The following is a 21,263-nucleotide window of genomic DNA, read 5'->3' as shown; positions in this document are numbered from 1 at the left end:
CGATCTCCACAGACACACATTTTTTATTCCACTTCTCTGTCCCAAGGTAGCTGCATGGAGTCCAAATTAGATGACTTGGGTGAGAGGCTCGATTTCCCCTGCACTGATCACCACTCAACCATACATTCTCATATTCATTTCCCCACACAATTGAGTCTTCAATGAAATAATGGCATTTTACCTATTTTCCATTGAATATCACAAAATCGTTTCATCCAGGGTTGGGTAATTTAAAGGACAACCGACATCACTTTTTTGTTTCCTAACTGACATCAAAAAACGTTTTATAGCATCTAAAATACTCAATACATGCAGTATTGTATAATTAGTCAAATGCAAAACACCAATAAAAATGACTTAAAGTGTGCTGAAACTGCAAAAAATTGAAACCGGAAGTGGCCAGTTTCAGAAGGACCCGCCCCCTTGTCCGTGGTGTCACGCCAAGACGTCTTGCCTAGCTCGAGAATCAAAACAATGGCTTCCGATTCGTAGAACATGCTTTCTTGTTACTCATCCAGTTATGAATATGATTCAAATAGTTCTGAAGAGGAAAGCATACATGTTTGCAATTGATTAAAGAATTTATTCCATGTCATTTTGAGGTATCTGGGTGAGGGGGAAATGTAGCACCAAAAAGAGGCAGAAGATGGCGACAAAGCTCCGTGGAAACCGGCTGATTTGTTTCCTTACAATGTTTGTCAGCGAATATCAAATAGATGCTCGGTGCAACAGACAACAATTCACCATTGCGTTATTTATGTGTTTTCCTTCTAATTTCGCCACAACATGGATCAACAAGTTTTCAGACCAAACAAAGTACCGCAAAATGCATTGACGTGATACAATGTGTTCTTTCTCTGTCAGGGGCGTTCCTTCAGTAACATGACGTGAGGACTCGTCACCAACTCAAAAACAAGACTTCCGGAATATTCAGCATGAGTCTTGAAACGTAAAATATAGCTCTATGCAGTGGAATCTTTGTAAAATACGCTCAGTAGAAGTCATTTGAAGCGATTTTACAAATTATGGACACAACTTGTGTCGGTTGTCCTTTAAAAGCATTAAAGGGACACTATTTTTGTATCCTTCTTTTTTTATTTGTTATTTTATTGGTACACATCACTCAATTGGCATAAATACATTACAGTAATTATACCTCATCTACTTAATATGCCTTTGTACACTAGCAAGTGAATCTTAAAGACATACATGGTTTTGTGACAAGTTTTTGTGGTGTCCCCAGAACACTCAAATTCCTCAGAAAGGCTAACTATCATCATTCCACCGAACACGATTGCCGAGGCTGTGCAGGGTGACCCAAGGGGTAAGATCTGGCATCATCTCATGAAAATAATATAACTTAAAAGATCGATCGCACAAATGTCTCAAATAAATGCCCCGTGTATATCCCTGTCATGGTCTGGTTGGCGACCAACGGGGGGCGCTGTCGGCCCTGCCTGCACCTGCACAGGTGCTGGTCGTCCCGATCAGATTGGCGACCAACGGGTAGCTACGTCAGCCCTGCCTGCAGCCTCGCAGGTGCTGGTCGTTTTAATCATTGACACTTAAAAGGACACCCGGCACGACCACCCGGTGTCGGTTCATTGTTTGCCTCATGTTTGTTGCATGCATTGTGTATGCTGTGAATGTGTTTGTTTAACCTTGGCGGACTTTTACTTTTGGTCTTCTTTTGCTATTTTGTATTTTTTCTGTTCAGATGATTTTGATGTTTTACATTTTGTTCCTGCTGACCTTTATTTTAATACAATTTGTCAAACAACCTCCTGCTTCTCCTTGCCTACTTCTTGGGATCCGCACCTGCCATCACCACCTCGCAAACCGTGACAATCCCTGTACCGTCACTTCCAGACAGAACTCCAGAATCATACGAGTTGGCTTTTCATCTAGGTGTCTTTTGTAACAATGTAGTCAATCATGTCTTTTGAACAAATAACTGAACCAGCGATGTAAACCAAAAGGCCAGGATCCACTGAACAATCACGGCATTTTAACCACTTATTTATAGTATACTGATATAAAATACAAGCGCTGTGGTTTTTTTTTGTGTATTTGATATCATATTGTGCAAGTAGACATACTGTTGTTGCTGATGATTGTATTGAATGATGAAATTCTCATGAGCCACGCAGCTCCTGTTGCCAGTCAGCCAGAGGTCACACCGAAGGCAAACCTGAGCAGAATTGGCACATCCTCAGAGTGGTCAGGCACTTCAGAGGTAGTTGATGATTCATTTGAGCGAGAAACAAAGCCTTGGGTGAGAAGTAAGGTAAGTGTAACATGTTCTTGCCTTCTTGGACATTGAAACACCCAAAACATATTGGTTTTGTTTTTTTCTTACAGAGCTTGAGAGCAAAAATGGCTTTCACAGGTAAGATTATTGTCAGGGCCAGTGTAAATAAGGAGAATACAAATGATAAAATAGAACAGGCAACATGAATTTTGTTCACACTGGCAGACAATATGAATAATTCCCATGAATGACTCACACTCACTCGTCGTGCCGTCCATCATTCATTCAAAATGGATACATGGATAAAAATACAAGATGAAAAAAAAATCTGCTCATATAATAAAGGAAATAATGATTTGGAATGGTAAGGACATTATCAATGCAAGTTCAACTAAACATTTTTGTCATTGCATGTGTAATTGCGTATTCAATAATCAGATCACTAATTGAAATGTTTTGAATGAGGGTAACCACTGAAATGATTCTGAATATTTTATGCAATTTGCAAAAAAGGCCGATCATTATTAGGTCATGTTTTTCTCGCTGTGTTCCTCACACAGAGCCACTGACGCCAACGTGGCTTTCACCCACACCTCTTGAGGAAGGAAGTGGTGAGTAGCTTCAAACTTTAAACGACCCGCATACCAGAGAAACGAGTTTCCATGCACACGGGTAAAAAAACCCTCCACATAACAATGTTACCAGCTCTGTTTTTTTGCTCATCGGCACAAGTTGCAGGTTGCGATGTGAACCAAGAGGCCTCACTCGCCAATGGTGTGATGCCAGGACTAAAATCAGAAAAAAGCAATGAGAAGTTCCCATGCTCCAAAAAGGTATACAGACAAAGAAATAGAATGAAATATTCACCCAAAACATGCTTGCTGGCTCACTGGGTGATTTTTATCACTTTCAGAACATTTTCAGAGACAAGCGAAAAAGTGAGTAGTGCTCAATCAAAACACAAAAATGTCATCAGTGACAAAACAGATACATCTTAAAAATGTTCAATGAAATAAAATGAAATAAATCCCACCACATTCCCAGATAAGCCAGTGACTCCAGGTCTTCTGCCAACTTCTCTAAAGGGAGTCGTCACCTCACTTTTTAAATTAGGTAATCCCAAAACATATTCTTAAACAACATACAGTAAAGTCTCGTTATATCGATATTCAAGGGAGTCCAAAAAAATATCGATATAACCGGGACTATCGATATATCCGACCCTGTTTGCATGTAATTTTCTCCGTGCGTGCATAGAAATAGTATCGATATAACCGGGACTATCGATATATCCGATATCGATATAACGAGACTTTACTGTATTTATCTGTTTTCCCCTTTCCGTGTAAAACCGTTTCTTTTTTGTTCTGTTTTCCACAGGATTTGGCAACAGGTTAGGGAAGCCAAAAGGACCCCGGAATTATCCACAAAACTGGTTTTAAATATATGTTCCTCTTCCCAAATAATGTCCTCTAATTACGTGTTGACATTTATTCTCTCATTAGTGCTCACTGAGAGACACCTGATGGACATTTGCTGAAATTCACTTCTCTAAAAAGCATAATCAAATTCCATGTTAAAAACTGGATGTGTTTATGCTATCACTTGTTGATTGTTTTTTTGTTCTTTTTTTGGTGGGGGGATTCCAGAAGGAATTCCTGAGGCTCCAGTTATCTTTTCTATTTCAGCGTTTACCCTGCCGAAAATGTCGACATTTTTCGATTAAATACTATCCTTCTACACAGGTTTTTGTATACTCCCTCTCTTGTTTGTTTGTATTGTGATGTCACGTAAATTTATTGTATACTCAGTCAGATACGACTATTTTATATTTGACTTCGCAGTGTGTGTGTGTGTGTGTGTGTGTGTGTGTGTGTGTGTGTGTGTGTGTGTGTGTGTGTGTGTGTGTTCTCGTTTGTGCGGGGACATCAACCTGACTGCACGCAGCCCGGTGGGGACTCGTTTACCCGTGGGGACCTAAAATGAGGTCCCCATGGGCATTTTGCTTTGAGAGACTGCAAAATGAGGTCCCCACGGGCAAATTGCTCGGAAAGACTTCAAACCATGTTTTAAAGACGTTTCATGACATTTCATAAAGTGTCCCCACGGGGGTATTCCAGACCAAAAAACTGTGTGAGTGTATGCGACCCTAATGTGGCAGACTAGTGTACGCCATGGATGTGTCCTCGCACCAGTCCTGTTCAACATCTTCTTCCTGTGTGTGACACTGTTGCTCCATGAGAGGATCGAGAAGAACAGTGGGGTTACCATAGATTTCGGGCTTGATGGAAATCTGTTCAACATCAGGAGGCTCCAGGCAGTCACGAAAGTAAGATCAGAGCAAGTCATCGAATTCCAATATGCAGATGACTGTGCAGTTGTGGCCCACACACCAGAAGCACTACAAGCTGGTCCAGGGGTGGGCAAACTTTTTGACTCGCGGGCCGCATTGGGTTCTAAAATTTGACAGAGGGGCCGGGCCAGGAGCATTTGGAGGGAGTGTTTGGGCCGGAAATACTCTGAACAAGTTATGTCCATAATTTATAAAATCACTTCAAATGACTTTGACTGAGCATATTTTACAAAGATTCCACAGCATATAGCTATAGTTTACGTTCTAAGACTTGCACTGAATATTCACGAAGTCTTGTTTTCGAGTTGATGACGATCCCCATGTGACGTCACGTTTGGACCGCCCCTGACCAAGAAAGCGACACACAATGCATTTTGGGTACTTTGTTTGGTCTGAAAACGTCGTGTTGATCCGTGTTGATGGCGAAATTAGAAGGAAAACACATAAATAACGCCATGGTGAATCGTTGTGTGTTGCACCAAGACAACTATTTGATATTCGCTGACACAAATTCCCAGCTGACAAATCAGCCCATTTCCAACGGAGCTTGGGCGCAATCTTCTGCATTTTCTGGGTGCTACATTGCTGTCATTGACAGCTTGAATTGATATGGGAGGACTCCTTGAATCAATTGCAAACATTTATGCTTTCCTCTTCAGAACTATTTGAATCATATTCATAACTGAATGAGTAACAAGAAAACATCTTCTCCGAATCTGAAGCCATTGTTTTGATTCTCGAGCAAGGCAAGACGTCTGTCACGTCACTTGAGGCTCGAGGGCTGGGCTCGAGTGACGAAAGGAAAGCGGGGAGTGTGGATCCAAAATACACGGCGAGACAGATACTCGTATACCAAAGTCTTTACTGAGGCACGCATGAAAAAATGACATCAGGATGAGGTGAGTGAGGGAGATCGGTGACAGCTGATCTGACGGCACGGAAGTAGCAGGGTAGCTTTCAGAATACTCCGACGGAGACTGTATTGCGCGATCGATAGATATAGTCAGAAGCCACAATCAAGGGAATGACAATCAGCTGTGAGGACCCAGGTGCATGATGATGGGAGGGGCCGTCTCCAGGGAGCAGCGGAGGAGGTGACAGGAGGGGCGGGGCGCGCCCAGGACGGCGACGGGATGTGACAGTGCCCCCCCCCCTCAACGGACACCTCTTGGCGGCCCACCAGGTTTGGAAGGGTGAGCCGCATGGAACGCCCGGATGAGAGATGGGTCGAGGATCCAGGCACGTGGGACCCACTGTCGTTCCTCCGGTCCATAGCCCTCCCAGTCGACCAGGTCCTGCACTCCTCTGCCCATGCGCCTGGAGTCCAGTATCTCCCGCACGGTATAGACCGGTCCGTCGGCCAACATCCGGGGGTGGGGGGGGTGGGCGTGGGGGCTAAGGAGCTGGTTTCCACTGGCTTGAGGAGGGAAACGTGGAAAACGGGGTGGATCCTCATGGTGGGTGGCAGCCGGAGCCTCACCGAGACCGGGCTGAGGATGGCCTCGATGGGGAAGGGACCCGTGAAGCGTGGCCCCAGCTTGGCTGAAGACCCTGCCAGCCGAAGGTCCCTCGTCGACAGCCACACCTCCTGCCCGACCTGGTAGTTGGGTGCCTGTCTCCGGTGACGGTCCGCCACCCGCTGGTTCCGGGATGCGGTGCGTGTCAGGGCGTCCCTGGTCTCCTTCCAGACTAGGTGGGCCCGTCTGAGGTGATGTTCAATAGACGGGACCTCCACCTGGCCCTCCTGTGTGGGAAACAAGGGCGGCTGATAGCCACAGGCGGACATAAATGGGGACCGACCTGTGGCTGCGGAGACCAGGGAGTTGTGGGCGTACTCCACCCAGGGTAGGTGCAGGGCCCACGACGCCGGGTTGTGGAGGCACACGCACCGGAGGGCCGCCTCCAGGTCCTGGTTCTTCCTCTCCGTCTGTCCGTTGGTCTGGGGATGGTATCCAGACGACAGGCTCGCCGACGCCCCTAGGGACCGACAGAAACGTTTCCATACTTTGGACACGAACTGCGGTCCCCGGTCCGACACGATGTCCGTCGGAATCCCGTGGAGACGGACGACGTGGTTAACCAGGAGTTGAGCCATCTCGATGGCGGACGGCAACCTGGTTAACGGGACGAAGTGGGCCGACTTGGAGAATCGGTCCACAACGGTGAGGACAACCGTCTTGCCACGGGAGGGGGGGAGGCCTGTCACGAAGTCGACGGAGATGTGGGACCAGGGTCTGGACGGTACCGGTAGCGGCCGGAGGAGTCCTGCCGGGGGCTGATGGGAGGCTTTCCCACAGGCACAGGTCGGGCAGGCCTTCACGAAGAGGGTGATGTCCCTCCGGAACCCCGGCCACCAGAACCGTTGGGCGATGAGTTGGATCGTCCTGTTGACCCCCGGGTGACAAGCTATCTTGGAGGTGTGCCCCCAGACAAGCACCTCCGAGCGAAGAGGGGGGGGGGGGATGAACAGGCGATCCTTAGGACAGCCCCTGGGGATGGGGGTCGTCCCCTGGGCTTGCTGTACTTTTCTCTCAACCTCCCACCTCAGGGCACCCAGGATGCGTTGGGCCGGCAGGATGTTGGTGGTGGTCTCCTCCCTTTCTGCCAGCTCATGGATGCGGGATAGGGCATCGGGCTTGGTGTTCTGTGACCCTGGGCTGTAGGTGAGAGAAAAGTTAAACTGGGTGAGGAAGAGTGACCATCGGGCCTGTCTAGAGTTTAGTCTCTTGGCCGACCGGATGGCCGCCAGGTTTTTATGGTCCGTGTAGACGGTGAAGGGGTGTTTCGCTCCCTCAAGCCAGTGTCTCCATTCCTGAAGGGCCAGGACGACCACCAGCAGTTCCCGGTTGCCGACGTCATAGTTGGCCTCGGCGGGGCTGAGCCGGCGGGAGAAGAAGGCGCATGGGCGTAGCTTCTGGTCCATGGGAGAGCGCTGGGACAGGACAGCCCCTACTCTGGACTCGGATGCGTCAACCTCGACCGTGAACGGGAGATCCGGGTCGGGATGACGCAGAACAGGGGGGTTAGTGAAGGCTAGACGGAGGCGGTTGAAAGCCCCCTCAGCGTCGGGCGTCCACCTGAAGGGAATCTTGGAGGACGTGAGGTTAGTGAGGGGGAGTGCCTTCTGACTATACCCTCGAATGAAGCGGTGGTAGAAGTTGGCAAACCCCAAAAACCGCTGGAGCTGTTTGCGCGTCTTCGGGATCGGCCATTCCACCACCGCTTTTGTCTTAGTGGGGTCGGCCCTGAGCTGCCCCTGCTCCACAACGAACCCTAGGAAAGACAGAGAGCGGACGTGGAACTCGCACTTCTCTGCCTTCACGTAGAGCTGGTTTTGCAGGAGCCGCGCCAGGACCCGTCGGACGTGTTGCCGGTGCTCCTCTGCAGAACGAGAAAAAATAAGAATATCATCCAGATAAACGAAAACAAAAACATTGAGGAAGTCCCTGAGCACATCATTGATCAAGTTCTGGAAGACGGCGGGCGCGTTAGTGAGTCCGAATGGCATCACCAGATATTCAAAATGACCTAACGGTGTTTTAAATGCAGTTTTCCATTCATCCCCCTCCCGGATGCGGACCAAGTGGTACGCACTGCGGAGGTCTAATTTAGAAAAAATGGTTGCGGACTGAAGGGGCGTGAAGGCTGAGTCCATGAGGGGGAGGGGGTATTTGTTTCGGATGGTGATGTCGTTTAGACTCCGGTAGTCGACACACGGACGCAGGGTTCCGTCCTTCTTGTCAATAAAGAAGAACCCTGCGCCCAACGGAGACCGTGACGGCCGGATGAGTCCCGCCGCAAGGGAGGAGTCTATGTAAGTGCTCAGGGCTTCCCGTTCAGGTTGAGAAATGTGAAAAAGTCTGGAGTCCGGTAATGGAGCCCCTGGCTGCAAGTCGATGGCACAGTCATACGGTCGGTGGGGTGGCAGGGATTGGGCGTTGTCTTTGCTGAACACCTCCCGCAGGTCATGGTAGCATTGTGGCACGCCCTTGAGGCAGATGGCCTCGGGCGGGCCAACGCGGGAGGGGTCTCGCCCTGCCGTAGCCGACCACAGGCAGTTGGCATAGCAGTAGGGGCTCCAGCCCTGAATGGTGGGGCCCTCCCAGGAGATGGATGGGTCGTGGGTATTGAGCCAGGGGAGACCCAATACCAACGGCGCATTCCGGGAGGGCATACTTCCGGGTCGAATGTACGCTGGCGCGCTTTTGGCTGCCGCTGTTCGCCCGCAAACATTTTGGCTTCTTTTTGTTTTTTTACGATTCCTGTACCACTGGAAATACTCGACAGTCACCAGAGGAACTTATGGTCGAACTCCAATCTGCTTTGGCTGTCGGATCGTCTCGTGATTCCGGTCGTTTATCCGGACCGCGAACGAGAACACGGACGATCTCCACCCACCTGTACCCGCTGTTGAGGGCTAACCTGGGCGCTGCCTGTCTCTGGACGTTGCTGGGTGCTATCATGTCGCTCCTCCAACGACCCGTTGGACGGCTGCAATATTCGGCGTCAGAGCTGCTTGAACTCCGCTCCCGGTGGACGAGCGTGCCACAGGCGATTTTCCGATTCCCGGAAATCGCTCGCCGCCCTTCCCGGAGGTATATCCACCGCGGATCACGTCGAGACTTTCACCTCGACGACTCCAAGGATATCACCTCCCTGTGGTCATCTTTCCGCCGGCCACGCAGAGGTTACAGCCGCTCCGTGCAACACCGTGTGTTGGCCGGCCTGGCTAGGTCGGCCAATACCCCTCAAAATGACACCACCAGCGTCACTTTCGGCCTCCTGAACATCCGCTCGCTTACGGGTAAGGGTTGTCTTATCCAAGACATCCTTAGTGACCGTAAGCTGGACTTCTTCTGTTTGAATGAGACCTGGCAAACAGCGGGGGACTTTTCCGAGTTGAACGACACGACGCCACCTGGGTTTGTTTACCTCTCAAAACCCCGCCTCTCGGGCCGCGGAGGCGGTCTCGCGATATTTTACCGCGAGATCTGGAAAGTCACTCAAGTTCCCGTCCCGGAAACTCTCTCATTTGAATGCCTTGCGTGTCAAATTTCTGGTCCATCTCCCACAGTTATAGCCACTGTATATCGTCCCCCTAAACCACATCGTGACTTTTTAAAAGACTTCTCAGCCGTCCTCACACACCTCTCCACTCTGTCACCAAATATTATTATCCTTGGAGACTTCAACATACACATTGACAATTCCACCCATCCCCTCACCAAAGACTTTATTTCCTCATTGGAGAGTTTTGGCTTACACCAATTCTCTGATTTCCCCACGCATATAAAAGGGCATATCCTGGACTTAATATGCTGCTGTGGTTTTACCCCCGCCAACTGCACAGCAAACGAACTTCCTGTAACGGACCATTTCCTCGTCTCATTTAACGTTCCCATCACACTCTCTCTCCCCAAGCCACCGCGCATCATCACTTATCGGAACATCCAACACATTGACACTGTCACCCTCACTGCAATGGCTGCCAACCTCAAACCGGACTACAACTCCCCCCCTGATGAACTTGTTTCCCAATACAACATGGACCTTGCACACATGCTCAACACCCTTGCTCCTGTTAAATCCCGGTCAGTCCAATTCACTCGATCCGCCCCTTGGTTCACCGCCCAACTCCGCTCCACCAAGGCGAAAACTCGGCAGCTGGAAAGACTTTACAGAAAGACCGGCCTCACCACCCACCAGGACATGTACACAGCTCACCTCACCCACTACAAGGACTCTATCACACGCGCAAAATCGGAATACTATTCTGGACTGATTGATGCTAACAGTGGGAATTCACGGACTCTGTTTTCCCTATACAACAAAATCATTCAACCCCCTATCTCTCTCCCCCCACACTTTCACTCCTCAGACACCTGCAACGCACTACTTCTGTTTTTCACTGAAAAGATCAACAAGATCCACCAGCACCTCGGCTCCTCTGTATCCCCCCCCTCTCCCAACCTTCCTACTCCCTATCAACTGCTGTCGTCTTTTGAACTCCCTCATCCCTCCTTACTTTCTGACCTCATCACCAAGTCCAAGAATTCCACCTGTCAACTTGACCCCCTCCCTACTGTCCTCATCAAATCTTGTCTACCTGCTCTCCTCCCTTTTATTTCAGCTATTATTCACTCCTCACTGTCCACTGGAATTGTTCCTGTCCCTCTTAAAACCGCAGCTGTAACACCAATCCTGAAAAAACTTGGTTCAGATCCCAATGATTTCAATAACCTACGTCCAATTTCGCATCTTCCATTTATCGCTAAAATTCTCGAAAAAACCGTCGCCTGTCAACTCCACTCTCACCTCACTCACAATAACCTCTACGAACAATTCCAGTCTGGTTTCCGTCCCCGCCACAGCACTGAATCAGCCCTCATAAAAATCACGAACGACCTTCTCATAGCAGCAGATACCGGCTCCCTCTCTATTCTCATCCTTCTTGATCTATCTGCGGCCTTTGACACAATTTCTCACCCCATCCTGCTCAACCGACTCTTTACTCTAGGCGTGACACACACCCCACTCAGTTGGTTTCACTCCTACCTCACTGGCCGCTCACAGTTTATCCAAATTACCTCATTCACTTCACGGTCCTCCCCTGTGTCTTCTGGTGTGCCCCAAGGTTCTGTCCTGGGGCCCCTTCTCTTTATTATATACCTTCTTCCCCTTGGTGATATCTTCCGCAAATTTGGAATTCATTTTCACTGCTTCGCGGATGACACCCAGCTCTACCTCTCCAGTAAACCCGACGCCTCTCTTCCACCTGCATCCCTTACACTTTGCCTCTCAGAAATCAAATCCTGGTTTTCTCATAACTTTCTCAAACTAAACAGCGAAAAAACTGAACTTCTCCTTGTCGGTACAAAATCCACCCTTCACAAAGCAAACAGTTTCTCTCTCACCATTGACAATTCTACCGTGTCCCCCGCCCTTCAGGTTAACAGCCTGGGTGTCATCCTTGATAGCACACTATCTTTTCACTCCCACATAAATAACATAACCCGGTCTGCATATTTTCACATCCGCAATATCAATCGTCTCCGTCCCTCTCTCACCCCTCACACCACTGCTATCCTCGTCCACAGTCTCGTCACCTCCCGTATCGATTATTGTAATTCACTTCTTTTCGGGGTCAATCAAAAATGTCTCCATAAACTCCAACTAGTCCAAAATTCCTCAGCCCGGATCATCACAAAAAAACCCTCATTTCACCACATCACTCCTGTCCTCCAACAGCTCCACTGGCTCCCTGTTAAACTCCGTATTGAATTCAAGATACTTCTGTTTACATTTAAAGCCATCCATAACCTTGCCCCCCCCTATCTGTCTGACCTAATTCAAATCTCCGTTCCTACTCGGGCCCTCAGATCCTCTTCCTCCCTCCACCTCTACACGCCCTCTGCCCGTCTCACAACGATGGGGTGCAGAGCTTTCAGCCGCTCCGCTCCTAAACTCTGGAACTCACTTCCACCCAACATCCGCAACATTGACTCCCTTCCTACTTTCAAATCTCACCTGAAAACCCACCTCTTTAAACTTGCTTACATGGTCTAATTTATTATGCTGTTTTATTATTTATTGCTTTATGCATGATTTTACTGTTTTGTGTGTTGTCTTTGTTGTAAAGTGTCCTTGAGTGTTCAGAAAGGCGCTTGTAAATTAAATGTATTATTATTATTATTATAACTAGAAATTGGCGGTGCTCGACGTGGTTCCCCGCTACCCGGAGTTTTAGCGGGGCAGTGAGGTGGGTGACTCAGGCTAATAGTCTGCCGTCCAGGTCGACGATCTCCTCCGGGGGGTGGAGATCGATCAGCTGGCAGCCCAACGAGTCCGCCAGCTGGGGGTCAATGATGCACCCGTCGGCCCCCGAGTCCACAAGGGCCCGCACAGTTCGGGAGCTGGACGGGCCGATTAATTCGCTGTCCAGCTCCAACCGTGTAACGGGGGTGGTGGCTTTGACCTCCAGAGGTCGCTGTGGTCGCCGTTTCGATGGGGACTTGCGGGGACCTGAGGTCTTTGGCTGGGGGCCTTGGGTGCGGCGATCCCCGGGGGTAGTGCGGTCGTTCCCTCCCCCTATGATCATGGGTTCGGGGGATTCCTCCAGGCGCCGCACGCGCTCGCTGCCGGGTGTGGGAGATCTGGACCGGCTTCGGGGCCGTCTGGGCCGTCGATCGCGCTGCTCCCTCTGTCGCTCCCGAAGGCGGTGATCCAGGCCGATGACTATGGCGACCAGGTCGTTGAAGGTGGTGCCCGCGTCGCGGGTAGCCAACTCGTCCTTGAGGTCGGTGTTCAATCCGCGACAAAACACCCCCCTCAACGCTCGGTCACCGTAGCCGCTGCCAGCGGCCCGGATGCGGAAGTCGACGGAGTATTCCGCGGCTGAACGGGCCCCTTGGACGCAGTCCAGTAGTCTCCCCTCCGCTTCGGACTCCGTCACCGGATGATGGAAAACCCGGCGTAACTCGGCGACGAAGTCCGGGTACGAGGTGCGCAGCTCCGGTCGGGATTCTCGGATGGCCAGCACCCACGTCTCGACTTCTCCCATGAGCAGGCTGGTGATGAAGGCTACCTTCGCCTCATCGCTAACGCAGGCGTATGATGTTGCTCAAACACGAGCGTGCACTGCATTAAAAACTGAGCGCAGCGCCCGGTTTCGCCTGCGTAGCGTGAGGGAAGAGGAAGTTGAAGAGCGTGCCTACGCACGGGCGGGGAAGACTTGGCCGTGAGAGCGGAAATGCGTGCCTCAGCCGCCTCGAAGCGTTGAGCCAGCATGGTGGTAATTTGGCTGATTTCGGCGATGACTCGGGCCAGCTGGCTCGAACGCTCCGCTTGCTCGGTCAGGGCGGCGAGGAATCTGTCTTCGCCGGCGGGATCCATAGGTGGTCAGAGTATTATGTCACGACGAAAGGAAAGCGGGGAGTGTGGATTCAAAATACACGGCGAGACAGATACTCGTATACCAAAGTCTTTACTGAGGCACACATGAAAAAATGACAGCAGGATGAGGTGAGTGAGGGAGATCGGTGACAGCTGATCTGACGGCACGGAAGTAGCAGGGTAGCTTTCAGAATACTCCGACGGAGACTGTATTGCGCGATCGGTAGATATAGTCAGAAGGCACAATCAAGGGAATGACAATCAGCTGTGGGGACCCAGGTGCATGATGATGGGAGGGGCCGTCTCCAGGGAGCAGCGGAGGAGGTGACAGGAGGGGGCGCGCCCAGGACGGCGACGAGATGTGACAACGTCTTGGCGTGACGTGCACGAATAGGGGGGTGGGACCTTCTGAAACTGACCATTTCCGGATTCATTTTGAAGTCATTTTTATTGGTGTTTTTCATTTAACTAAAAATATCAGCCTGCTTGATTTTGGTATTTTAGATGCTATAAAACGTTTTTCTGATGTCAGTGGGAAACAAAAACAAAAAATGGTGCCGGTTGTCCTTTAAATGTAGTATGTACAAACTTCATAGCACAGTAAGAACACTACAACCCAATTTATTAACTGTCTTTCAAATGTGAAAAATATCCCTGATCAGTTAATAAATTTGTCTCAAGGAATATGGCGTTTACATACTATTTCGCAGATACTTGGAGGAGAAAATGGAAATAGATTAAAATAACATATGCACTGTGATTTATCAAGATTGCGTCTGTTTTTAATAAGTTTCCATCGAAGGGGCAAAGTTAAAGAAATCAACATTTATTGAAAAATGGAATCACTTTCAACATTCAAAACATATTATTACACAACAAAATATTCAAGCTCAATAATACCTACTAATACTCATAGATGGTTTGTCCTGACCGCGCGCTCAACAAACTCCTCACTGACGCCCTAGCCTTCACGCGCCAACAGTACACGTGTACCGTCGCCGAGCACACAAACATAGACTACCTGCAGTTAAAATTTGCATACTCGGCACGGCAGCCAATCAGAAGCCTGCCTCTTTCTTCCGGACTTTCGCAAGCGTTATGAAGTCGTGCAATTGCATGTCATTTTCCAAAATAGATGCACAGAACCTCAGCCCAGAAGAAAGATTCAAAAGAAGCTAACAACATATGTGACGCTACAAAACGTAAATTTACTTTAAACCGTGACTGTAAAGTGTACGTGAGACTTATGAAAGGGGCTTAGTGGCTCGTAGGAAGCGATGCAAACGTTGCATTGTGCACCACACATTTACCATGCACCTTTACCGTAAATTAAGCAAGGTAGCATTTGCAACAGGTGCATTCTTGATTTAAAAAAAAAATATACTTTGTGACTATGTTTTTTAATGTGATTAGTTGTCTCATTGTGCTTCAAGTTGTGAAAAATGGGGCAGGCAACTTTTCAGTTATCTACCCTGTTGTTCGCTAACTTTTTGTCATGAGTTTTAGACACTGTTTGTACTATTATTTGGGCAAGTTCGGCGGGCCGGATTAAAAGCCTAACGGGCCGTAGTTCGCCCATGTCTGAGCTAGTCTCTCAGCTGCTTCAGATGTCTATGTGTGACGGGTGTCACAACAGTGACTGTCTTCATCTCCACGATGCTGCCGTATTAATGACGACGAGACGCGTGAATGTGTCTTTTTATTTCTTTTATTTCTGCAACACAGTATGGCAGAAGGGATGGGTGAAGTCGCATGGGTTTCGTCTTGTGATTAACCTGAATCTCCTCGAGATTGTTCTCAAATGCAAAACATTGTAGATAACAAAACAGAATTAACGTGTGATCGTATAGTGGTTATTTACAGAAAAAGAGAATACAACACAAGTTCACTGTTATTTACAAGATGTCCCTGAACGCATCATGGGCGGAGACTCGGCAGAACACGCGGTGCGCTTGTAATGGCTGGCGCACAGTTCAACCCGCCACGGACACTCACGGGCAAATGAAACACGACACAAGAAACTAAATATTGTTCAATAAAAACGAAATGAAACAATTATTACCTGCAACACAGTATGGCAGAAGGGATGGGTGAAGTCGCATGGGTTTCGTCTTGTGATTAACTGCGCAATAGAAAAGCACATGTGCTCCAAAGTTCCACTCGACAAAACGTGAAGTAAATAATGACACAAAAAGTAATCTGGACTCGAAATGAATAAGGGAACTAATTAGATAACACTAGACAGTACAAAAGGGGAAACAAAATAAGATATTGTCATGAAAATGCGCGTTAATCAAGACCAACAGAAAATTGCGACTCACCCTGAATCTCATCGAGATTGTTCTGGAAACTATGGGCGGGACATAGTGCCACACTGTGCGCCGTTGCGTCACTTCCTTCATAATTTAATAATCTAAGTGCACAACTCCGTTACATATGGTAGACTGGGCCTCTCTGTCAATGTGGAAAAGATTGAGGTAATCTGTCAGTGGGCATCCATTCCTCCAGTTCATCCACCAACATTCACCATCTCCAATAAGCCACTAGCAATAGTGGACTCTTTCGAATACGTGGGCAGCATTCTCTCTGACGACTGCAGCATTGACAGAGAGATACAAAACCGGATCAAACAGGCATCAGTATCTTTTGGCAGACTTAGGAGGAGAGTCTTTTAGAACAAAGATCTCAAACTCCACACCAAGACTGCAGTTTATCGGGCTGCTGTTGTGTCAACCCTCCTTTACAGCTGCGAAGCATGGACCCTGTACAGTCGCCACCTCAGGAAGCTTGAGGCCTTCCACATCAAGTGCCTACAATGCATCCTTGGGCTATCCTGGAAAGACAGAGTCTCCCACACTGAAATACTCTGCAAAACCAACTGAACCAGTGTGGAAGCTACAGTCACCCAGCACCAACTTCGCTGGCTATGCCATGTGAACAGGATGCCAGAAGAGCGCTTGCCACGTAAGGTGCTTTATGGCCAGCTACATCTCGGCCGTCGCCTGGCAGGGAGCCCCAAAAAACGCTATAAAGACCAGGTGAAGACTGCCATGAAAAAATGCGGCCTGAACCCGACCGACCCAGCTGGAGGACATTGCAGCTCAACGCTCCTCCAACAAGGCATACAGAAACTTGAGGAAGACCGAGGTGACCGACGGACCAGGAAACGTCAAAGGACACATCATGCCAGTGCCATACCCACAACCCCAGTCAATGCCTTCACCTGCTCTGCCTGTGACAAGCAGTGTGGATCACGGATTGGGCTATACAGTCACATGAAATGGTCCCACAAGAAGAAGTAGAGCTGGACTGTCATCGTCGGACACGATGGACAACCTTAAGCAAGTAAGACATTGTAGCAGTAGAGGAATGAGCATGCCCGCCACAACATATTTATATGTGAAAATACGTACAAGTAACACGAGGCCTACATTTGGTGTGTTGCATGTAGCATTCGATGTCACGGCCTGATGCCAACAACGTGGCACACTAGCATCGAGAGCATCCAGCATATTTCGTTCAGATAATGATGAAACTACGGTGACATAGATTGGTCTCATAAATCGTATTTTCGAGACTGTTGTCACCACCTTCACCATGGTTCATGGGCCAGTGCAGCTAGCATTACTCGATGATTTTTATAAAATCGAATTAAATTGATACATACAGCTAATACTGCAGCCCTGATTCTATTGTAAAGGCAAAAACATCTCTGTACCGTAGCATATCAAAATAGCACGGCATTTATTGTGTAGTAACTTAAGAAAATAGAAATAGTTTGTTTATTTTATGGATGAATAAATTATTTTACTTGAATTAAAATTGTCCATTGTCCAATTGTCCATCCATATTAGAAATATAGATTTTAGATAAATGATGTTTTTTTACAGTAAAGTCTCGTTATATCGATATCGGTTATATCGATAGTACCGCTTATTACGATATTATTTTCATTTCCCTTGCACATTTCTAGTCTTTTTATGTATAATTAGTACCGTTTAGTACGCTACCCGGTTATTACGATAATCCGGTTATTACGGTGCTCCTTTTCATCCCCCGCCGGCCATTTTTGTTGTTTATATCGATATATCCGTCGCGCCATTGGTCAACTTGGTCACATGAGCCGCCATCGGTCGCGCTATTGGTCGACTTGGCCGCGTGACTTTGTCACGTGACACGCCATCGGTCGTGCCATTGGTCGACTTGGTCACGTGTCTTGGTTACGTGTCACACCATCAGTCGCGCCATTGGTCGACTTGGTCAGGTGACTTGGTTACGTGCCCAGCACCCGTGTAGCAGAGCCATTTTCATTTTCAGACGCTAGCTCGTGTGTAGCAGACGAGATTGAAGTGTTTGTGTTAAAAGGTAAAAATGGGAAGCAGAAGAAGATTGATGACTTTTTTAAATTGTATACATAATACAGTAAGATGTAAGCGTTGCAGTTTCCCTGTTGTGTTATGTACATGCCCACTGTACTGTATATGAATGCAATCGTTTTTTGCAACAATGTTTCTTGTTTTGTCTGCTGAAGCGCGATGATTTTGAAAATTATTAACATTCCATACTGCGTATTAAAGGACAGCCGATGTCACTTTTTATTCAAATGCAAATAAAAATGACTTCACGCCAAGACGTCTTGCATTGCTTGTGAATCCAAACAATGGCTTCAGATTCGGATAATATGCTTTCTTGTTACACATCCAGTTATGAATATGTTTCAAATACACTGTAGTTCTGAAGATTAAAGCATACATGTTTACAATCATTAAAGAATTATATGTGCCATTTTGAGGCAACATTGGGGGAACATCTCACCCAAAAAAAGGGAGCTAATGGCCAGCTCCGTTTCTTATATGGCGCTTGGCTGCCCTCTTTTGGCGGCTTTTGTTTAATGCAGTTCGGCGCAGGATCGGATATATCGATAGTCCCGGTTATATCGATATTTTTCCGGACTCCCTTGAATATCGATATAATGAGACTTTACTGTATTTGTAATTTAGAAATATCATGCATATATATATATATATATATATATATAAGCGGCTGGCGGCTGGATAGCTCAGTTGATAAGGCGTCGCTTTGGCATATGGGAGATATGGGCAGAGAAAAATGAGCACAAAAACATCATCCAGTGTGGGTCCTTGGGCAAGACCCTTCACGCTAATGCCTACAATGAAAACTGGGCAACCAAGAAACCGATTACAACGGCTATGTGAAGTACCACCTGAAAGTCTCATGGAAACTGTGAATGCAGCACAGAGAGCGATACCGACTGGAACGATCACGGAAACCAATGAACTGATATACGCTTCAACATCAGTGATCCTAGAGATGCTTGGCTACAAGAGCAACTGTGAGAGCCACGAGATTCGTTACCCACCATGGAAAAGACGGTTGGAGGCTAAGATCAAGGCGGCTCGGAAAGATGTGAGTCAATTGACGCAGACCCAGAGAGGTGTGAATAAAAGGCCAATACCCAAGAGGTACATGCAGATAACCATACCTGAAGCACTCGAAACTGCCAAACAAAGGCTCCAGGCCTTGTCCAGTCGCCTAAAGAGGTACACTAAAGAGAATGAAGCCAGAAGAATAAACAGGCTGTTCGCAACATAACCTGCGAAAGTGTACGCTCAGTGGCAGGGTTCTAACAGCAGAGCAGACCCTCCAAGGTTTGAAACTGAAAGATACTGGAAAGGCATATGGGAGAAGGAGGTCGCACATAACAGCAGTGCACAATGGCTGGTGACTCTGAAAGAGGATACAGCAACCTCCCTTAACAGAACCCAGTTACCATCACAGTGGCAGACATACAAGAAAGAGGTATGAAAAACTGGACCGAAAAACTGATGAGACCGATGACCGTGGTGTCGTCTGCGAACTTTATGAATTTGACAGCCGGGTGCGTTGAGGTGCAGTCGTTCGTGTAGAGAGAGAAGAGCAATGGAGAGAGGACGCATCCCTGCGGGGCTCCAGTGCTCGTGGTTCGTGTTGTGGATTATATATTTCCCAGTCTGACCTGTTGTGTCCGTCCTGTCAGGAAGCTGAGGGTCCACTGGCAGATCGTGGGCGACACACCAAGCTGGAGAAGTTTGGGGATGAGGAGTTCTGGGATGATGGTATTGAACGCAGAGCTGTAGTCCACAAACAGGATCCTTGCGTAGGTTCCTGTGTTGTCAAGGTGGTCGAGGATGTGGTGCAGTCCGATGTTGACTGCATCCTCCACAGACCTGTTTGCCCGGTAGGCAAACTGAAGAGGATCTAGCAGAGGTCCGGTGATGTTCTTTAGGTGGTTCAGCACGAGGCGTTCAAAGGACTTCATGACCACAGACGTCAGAGCGACAGGTCTATAGTCGTTCAATCCCGAGGGTGCTGGTTTCTTTGGAACTGGGACGATAGTAGACTGTTTGAAGCAGGATGGGACTTCACACTGCTCCAGGGATCTGTTGAAGATTTGTGTGAAGACCGGAGCCAGCTGGTCAGCGCAGACTCTCAGGCAGGAGGGGGACACTCGTCAGGTCCCGCACCTTTCTTGATCTTCTGCTGCTTGAAGAGCCGTCTAACGTCCAGTTCGTGGATCTGTAGGGCAGAGGGCAGAGATACGGTAGTTTCTGGTAATCGTGGGCAGACCGGGGAAATGGGGGTGTCCTTTTCAAATCGGCAAAAGTATGTATTTAACTCATCAGCCATACCATTGTTGTACACTGCTTGGGGGGAAGGTAAACGATAATTTGTTATTGCTTTCAGGCCATTCCACACCGATGCAGAGTCGTTAGCGGAGAACTGTTTGTTAAGCCTCTCCGCATAACGTTTCTTTGCGATGTTAATTTCCTTCGTCAGCCTGTTTCGGGCGAGTTTGTAAACTGCTCGATCGCCGCTTTTAAATGCGGATTCTTTCTCTTTCCTAAGCTGCCTGAGTTTGGGAGTGAACCATGGCTTGTTATTGTTGAATGAGCGGAAGGACTTTGTTGGTACACACATGTCCTCACAGAAACTGATGTATGATGTTACGGTGTCTGTGTATTCATCCAATGTGCCCGTTGAAGTTTCAAAAACGCTCCAATCAGTGCAGTCTAAGCATTCTTGTAGCGATAACTTTGCTTCATCTGTCCATGTTTTAACTGTCTTGACTACTGGTTTTACACATTTGAGTTTCTGTTTGTATGTGGGAATTAAGTGGATTAAATAGTGATCAGAAAGACCCAATGCTGCATGCGCAACAGACCGGTATGCACCTTTGAGTGCTGTGTAACAATGATCTAGAATGTTTTCTCCTCTGGTGAAACAGTCAATATGCTGCTTATATTTGGGAAGTTCACGGTTTAAACGTGTTTGATTAAAATCGCCCAAAATGATCAGGGGTGATTCTGGATATTTTAGTTCGAGATGGTTTACATGGTCTGCTAGCGTTTGTATACACGCGTTAGCATTAGCTTGTGGCGCGATGTACACGGCAACAAGAATAAAGGAAGTGAACTCACGTGGCGAGTAGAATGGCTTGCAGTTGAGAGACAGCGATTCCAAACCAGGGCTGCAGTGTGCGTCGAGCATCGTGACATCGGTGCACCATTCTTCGTTGATGTAGAAGCATAGTCCACCGTCTTTGGATTTCCCCGATTGCTCCGTGTCACGGTCGGCCCGAAGGAGACGGAATCCGGGTAGGTGTAGCGCGGAATCCGGGTGGCAGTCACTGAGCCAGGTCTCAGTGAAGCACAGTGCAGCAGAGCGGGCAAACGTTTTATTGGTCTTTGTGAGAAGCAGAAGTTCGTC

At 48.1% G+C, this 21,263-nt stretch overlaps 1 protein-coding gene across 5 annotated transcripts in view; it reads left to right on the top strand.

The window, feature by feature from the left end:
- Nucleotides 1–4,014, top strand: part of LOC148903422 (tyrosine-protein phosphatase non-receptor type 12-like) — a 58,264-nt gene extending 54,250 nt beyond the window's left edge. For 2 of the 5 annotated variants that reach the window (XM_089002310.1, XM_089002292.1), the window contains 9 exons: nt 47–79; nt 1,244–1,324; nt 2,151–2,287; nt 2,362–2,389; nt 2,812–2,862; nt 2,984–3,084; nt 3,165–3,189; nt 3,296–3,364; nt 3,632–4,014. In XM_089002310.1, coding sequence (XP_088858436.1) covers nt 47–79; nt 1,244–1,324; nt 2,151–2,287; nt 2,362–2,389; nt 2,812–2,862; nt 2,984–3,084; nt 3,165–3,189; nt 3,296–3,364; nt 3,632–3,693 — 587 coding nt within the window. In that variant the 3' untranslated portion in view covers nt 3,694–4,014. Of the gene's footprint in view, nt 1–46; nt 80–1,243; nt 1,325–1,471; nt 2,288–2,361; nt 2,390–2,811; nt 2,863–2,983; nt 3,085–3,164; nt 3,190–3,295; nt 3,365–3,631 lie in introns of those variants that run through there. The other 3 variants (XM_089002327.1, XM_089002301.1, XM_089002319.1) reach the window with 3 other exon arrangements.
- Nucleotides 4,015–21,263: the final 17,249 nt, after the last annotated feature.

This window comes from Hippocampus bargibanti, linkage group LG01 (assembly GCF_051943395.1).
Source record: "Hippocampus bargibanti isolate YZ-2025 linkage group LG01, ASM5194339v1, whole genome shotgun sequence".
In the NCBI taxonomy this organism is placed as follows: domain Eukaryota; kingdom Metazoa; phylum Chordata; class Actinopteri; order Syngnathiformes; family Syngnathidae; genus Hippocampus; species Hippocampus bargibanti.
This window is presented reverse-complemented; position numbering and strand designations above follow the sequence as displayed.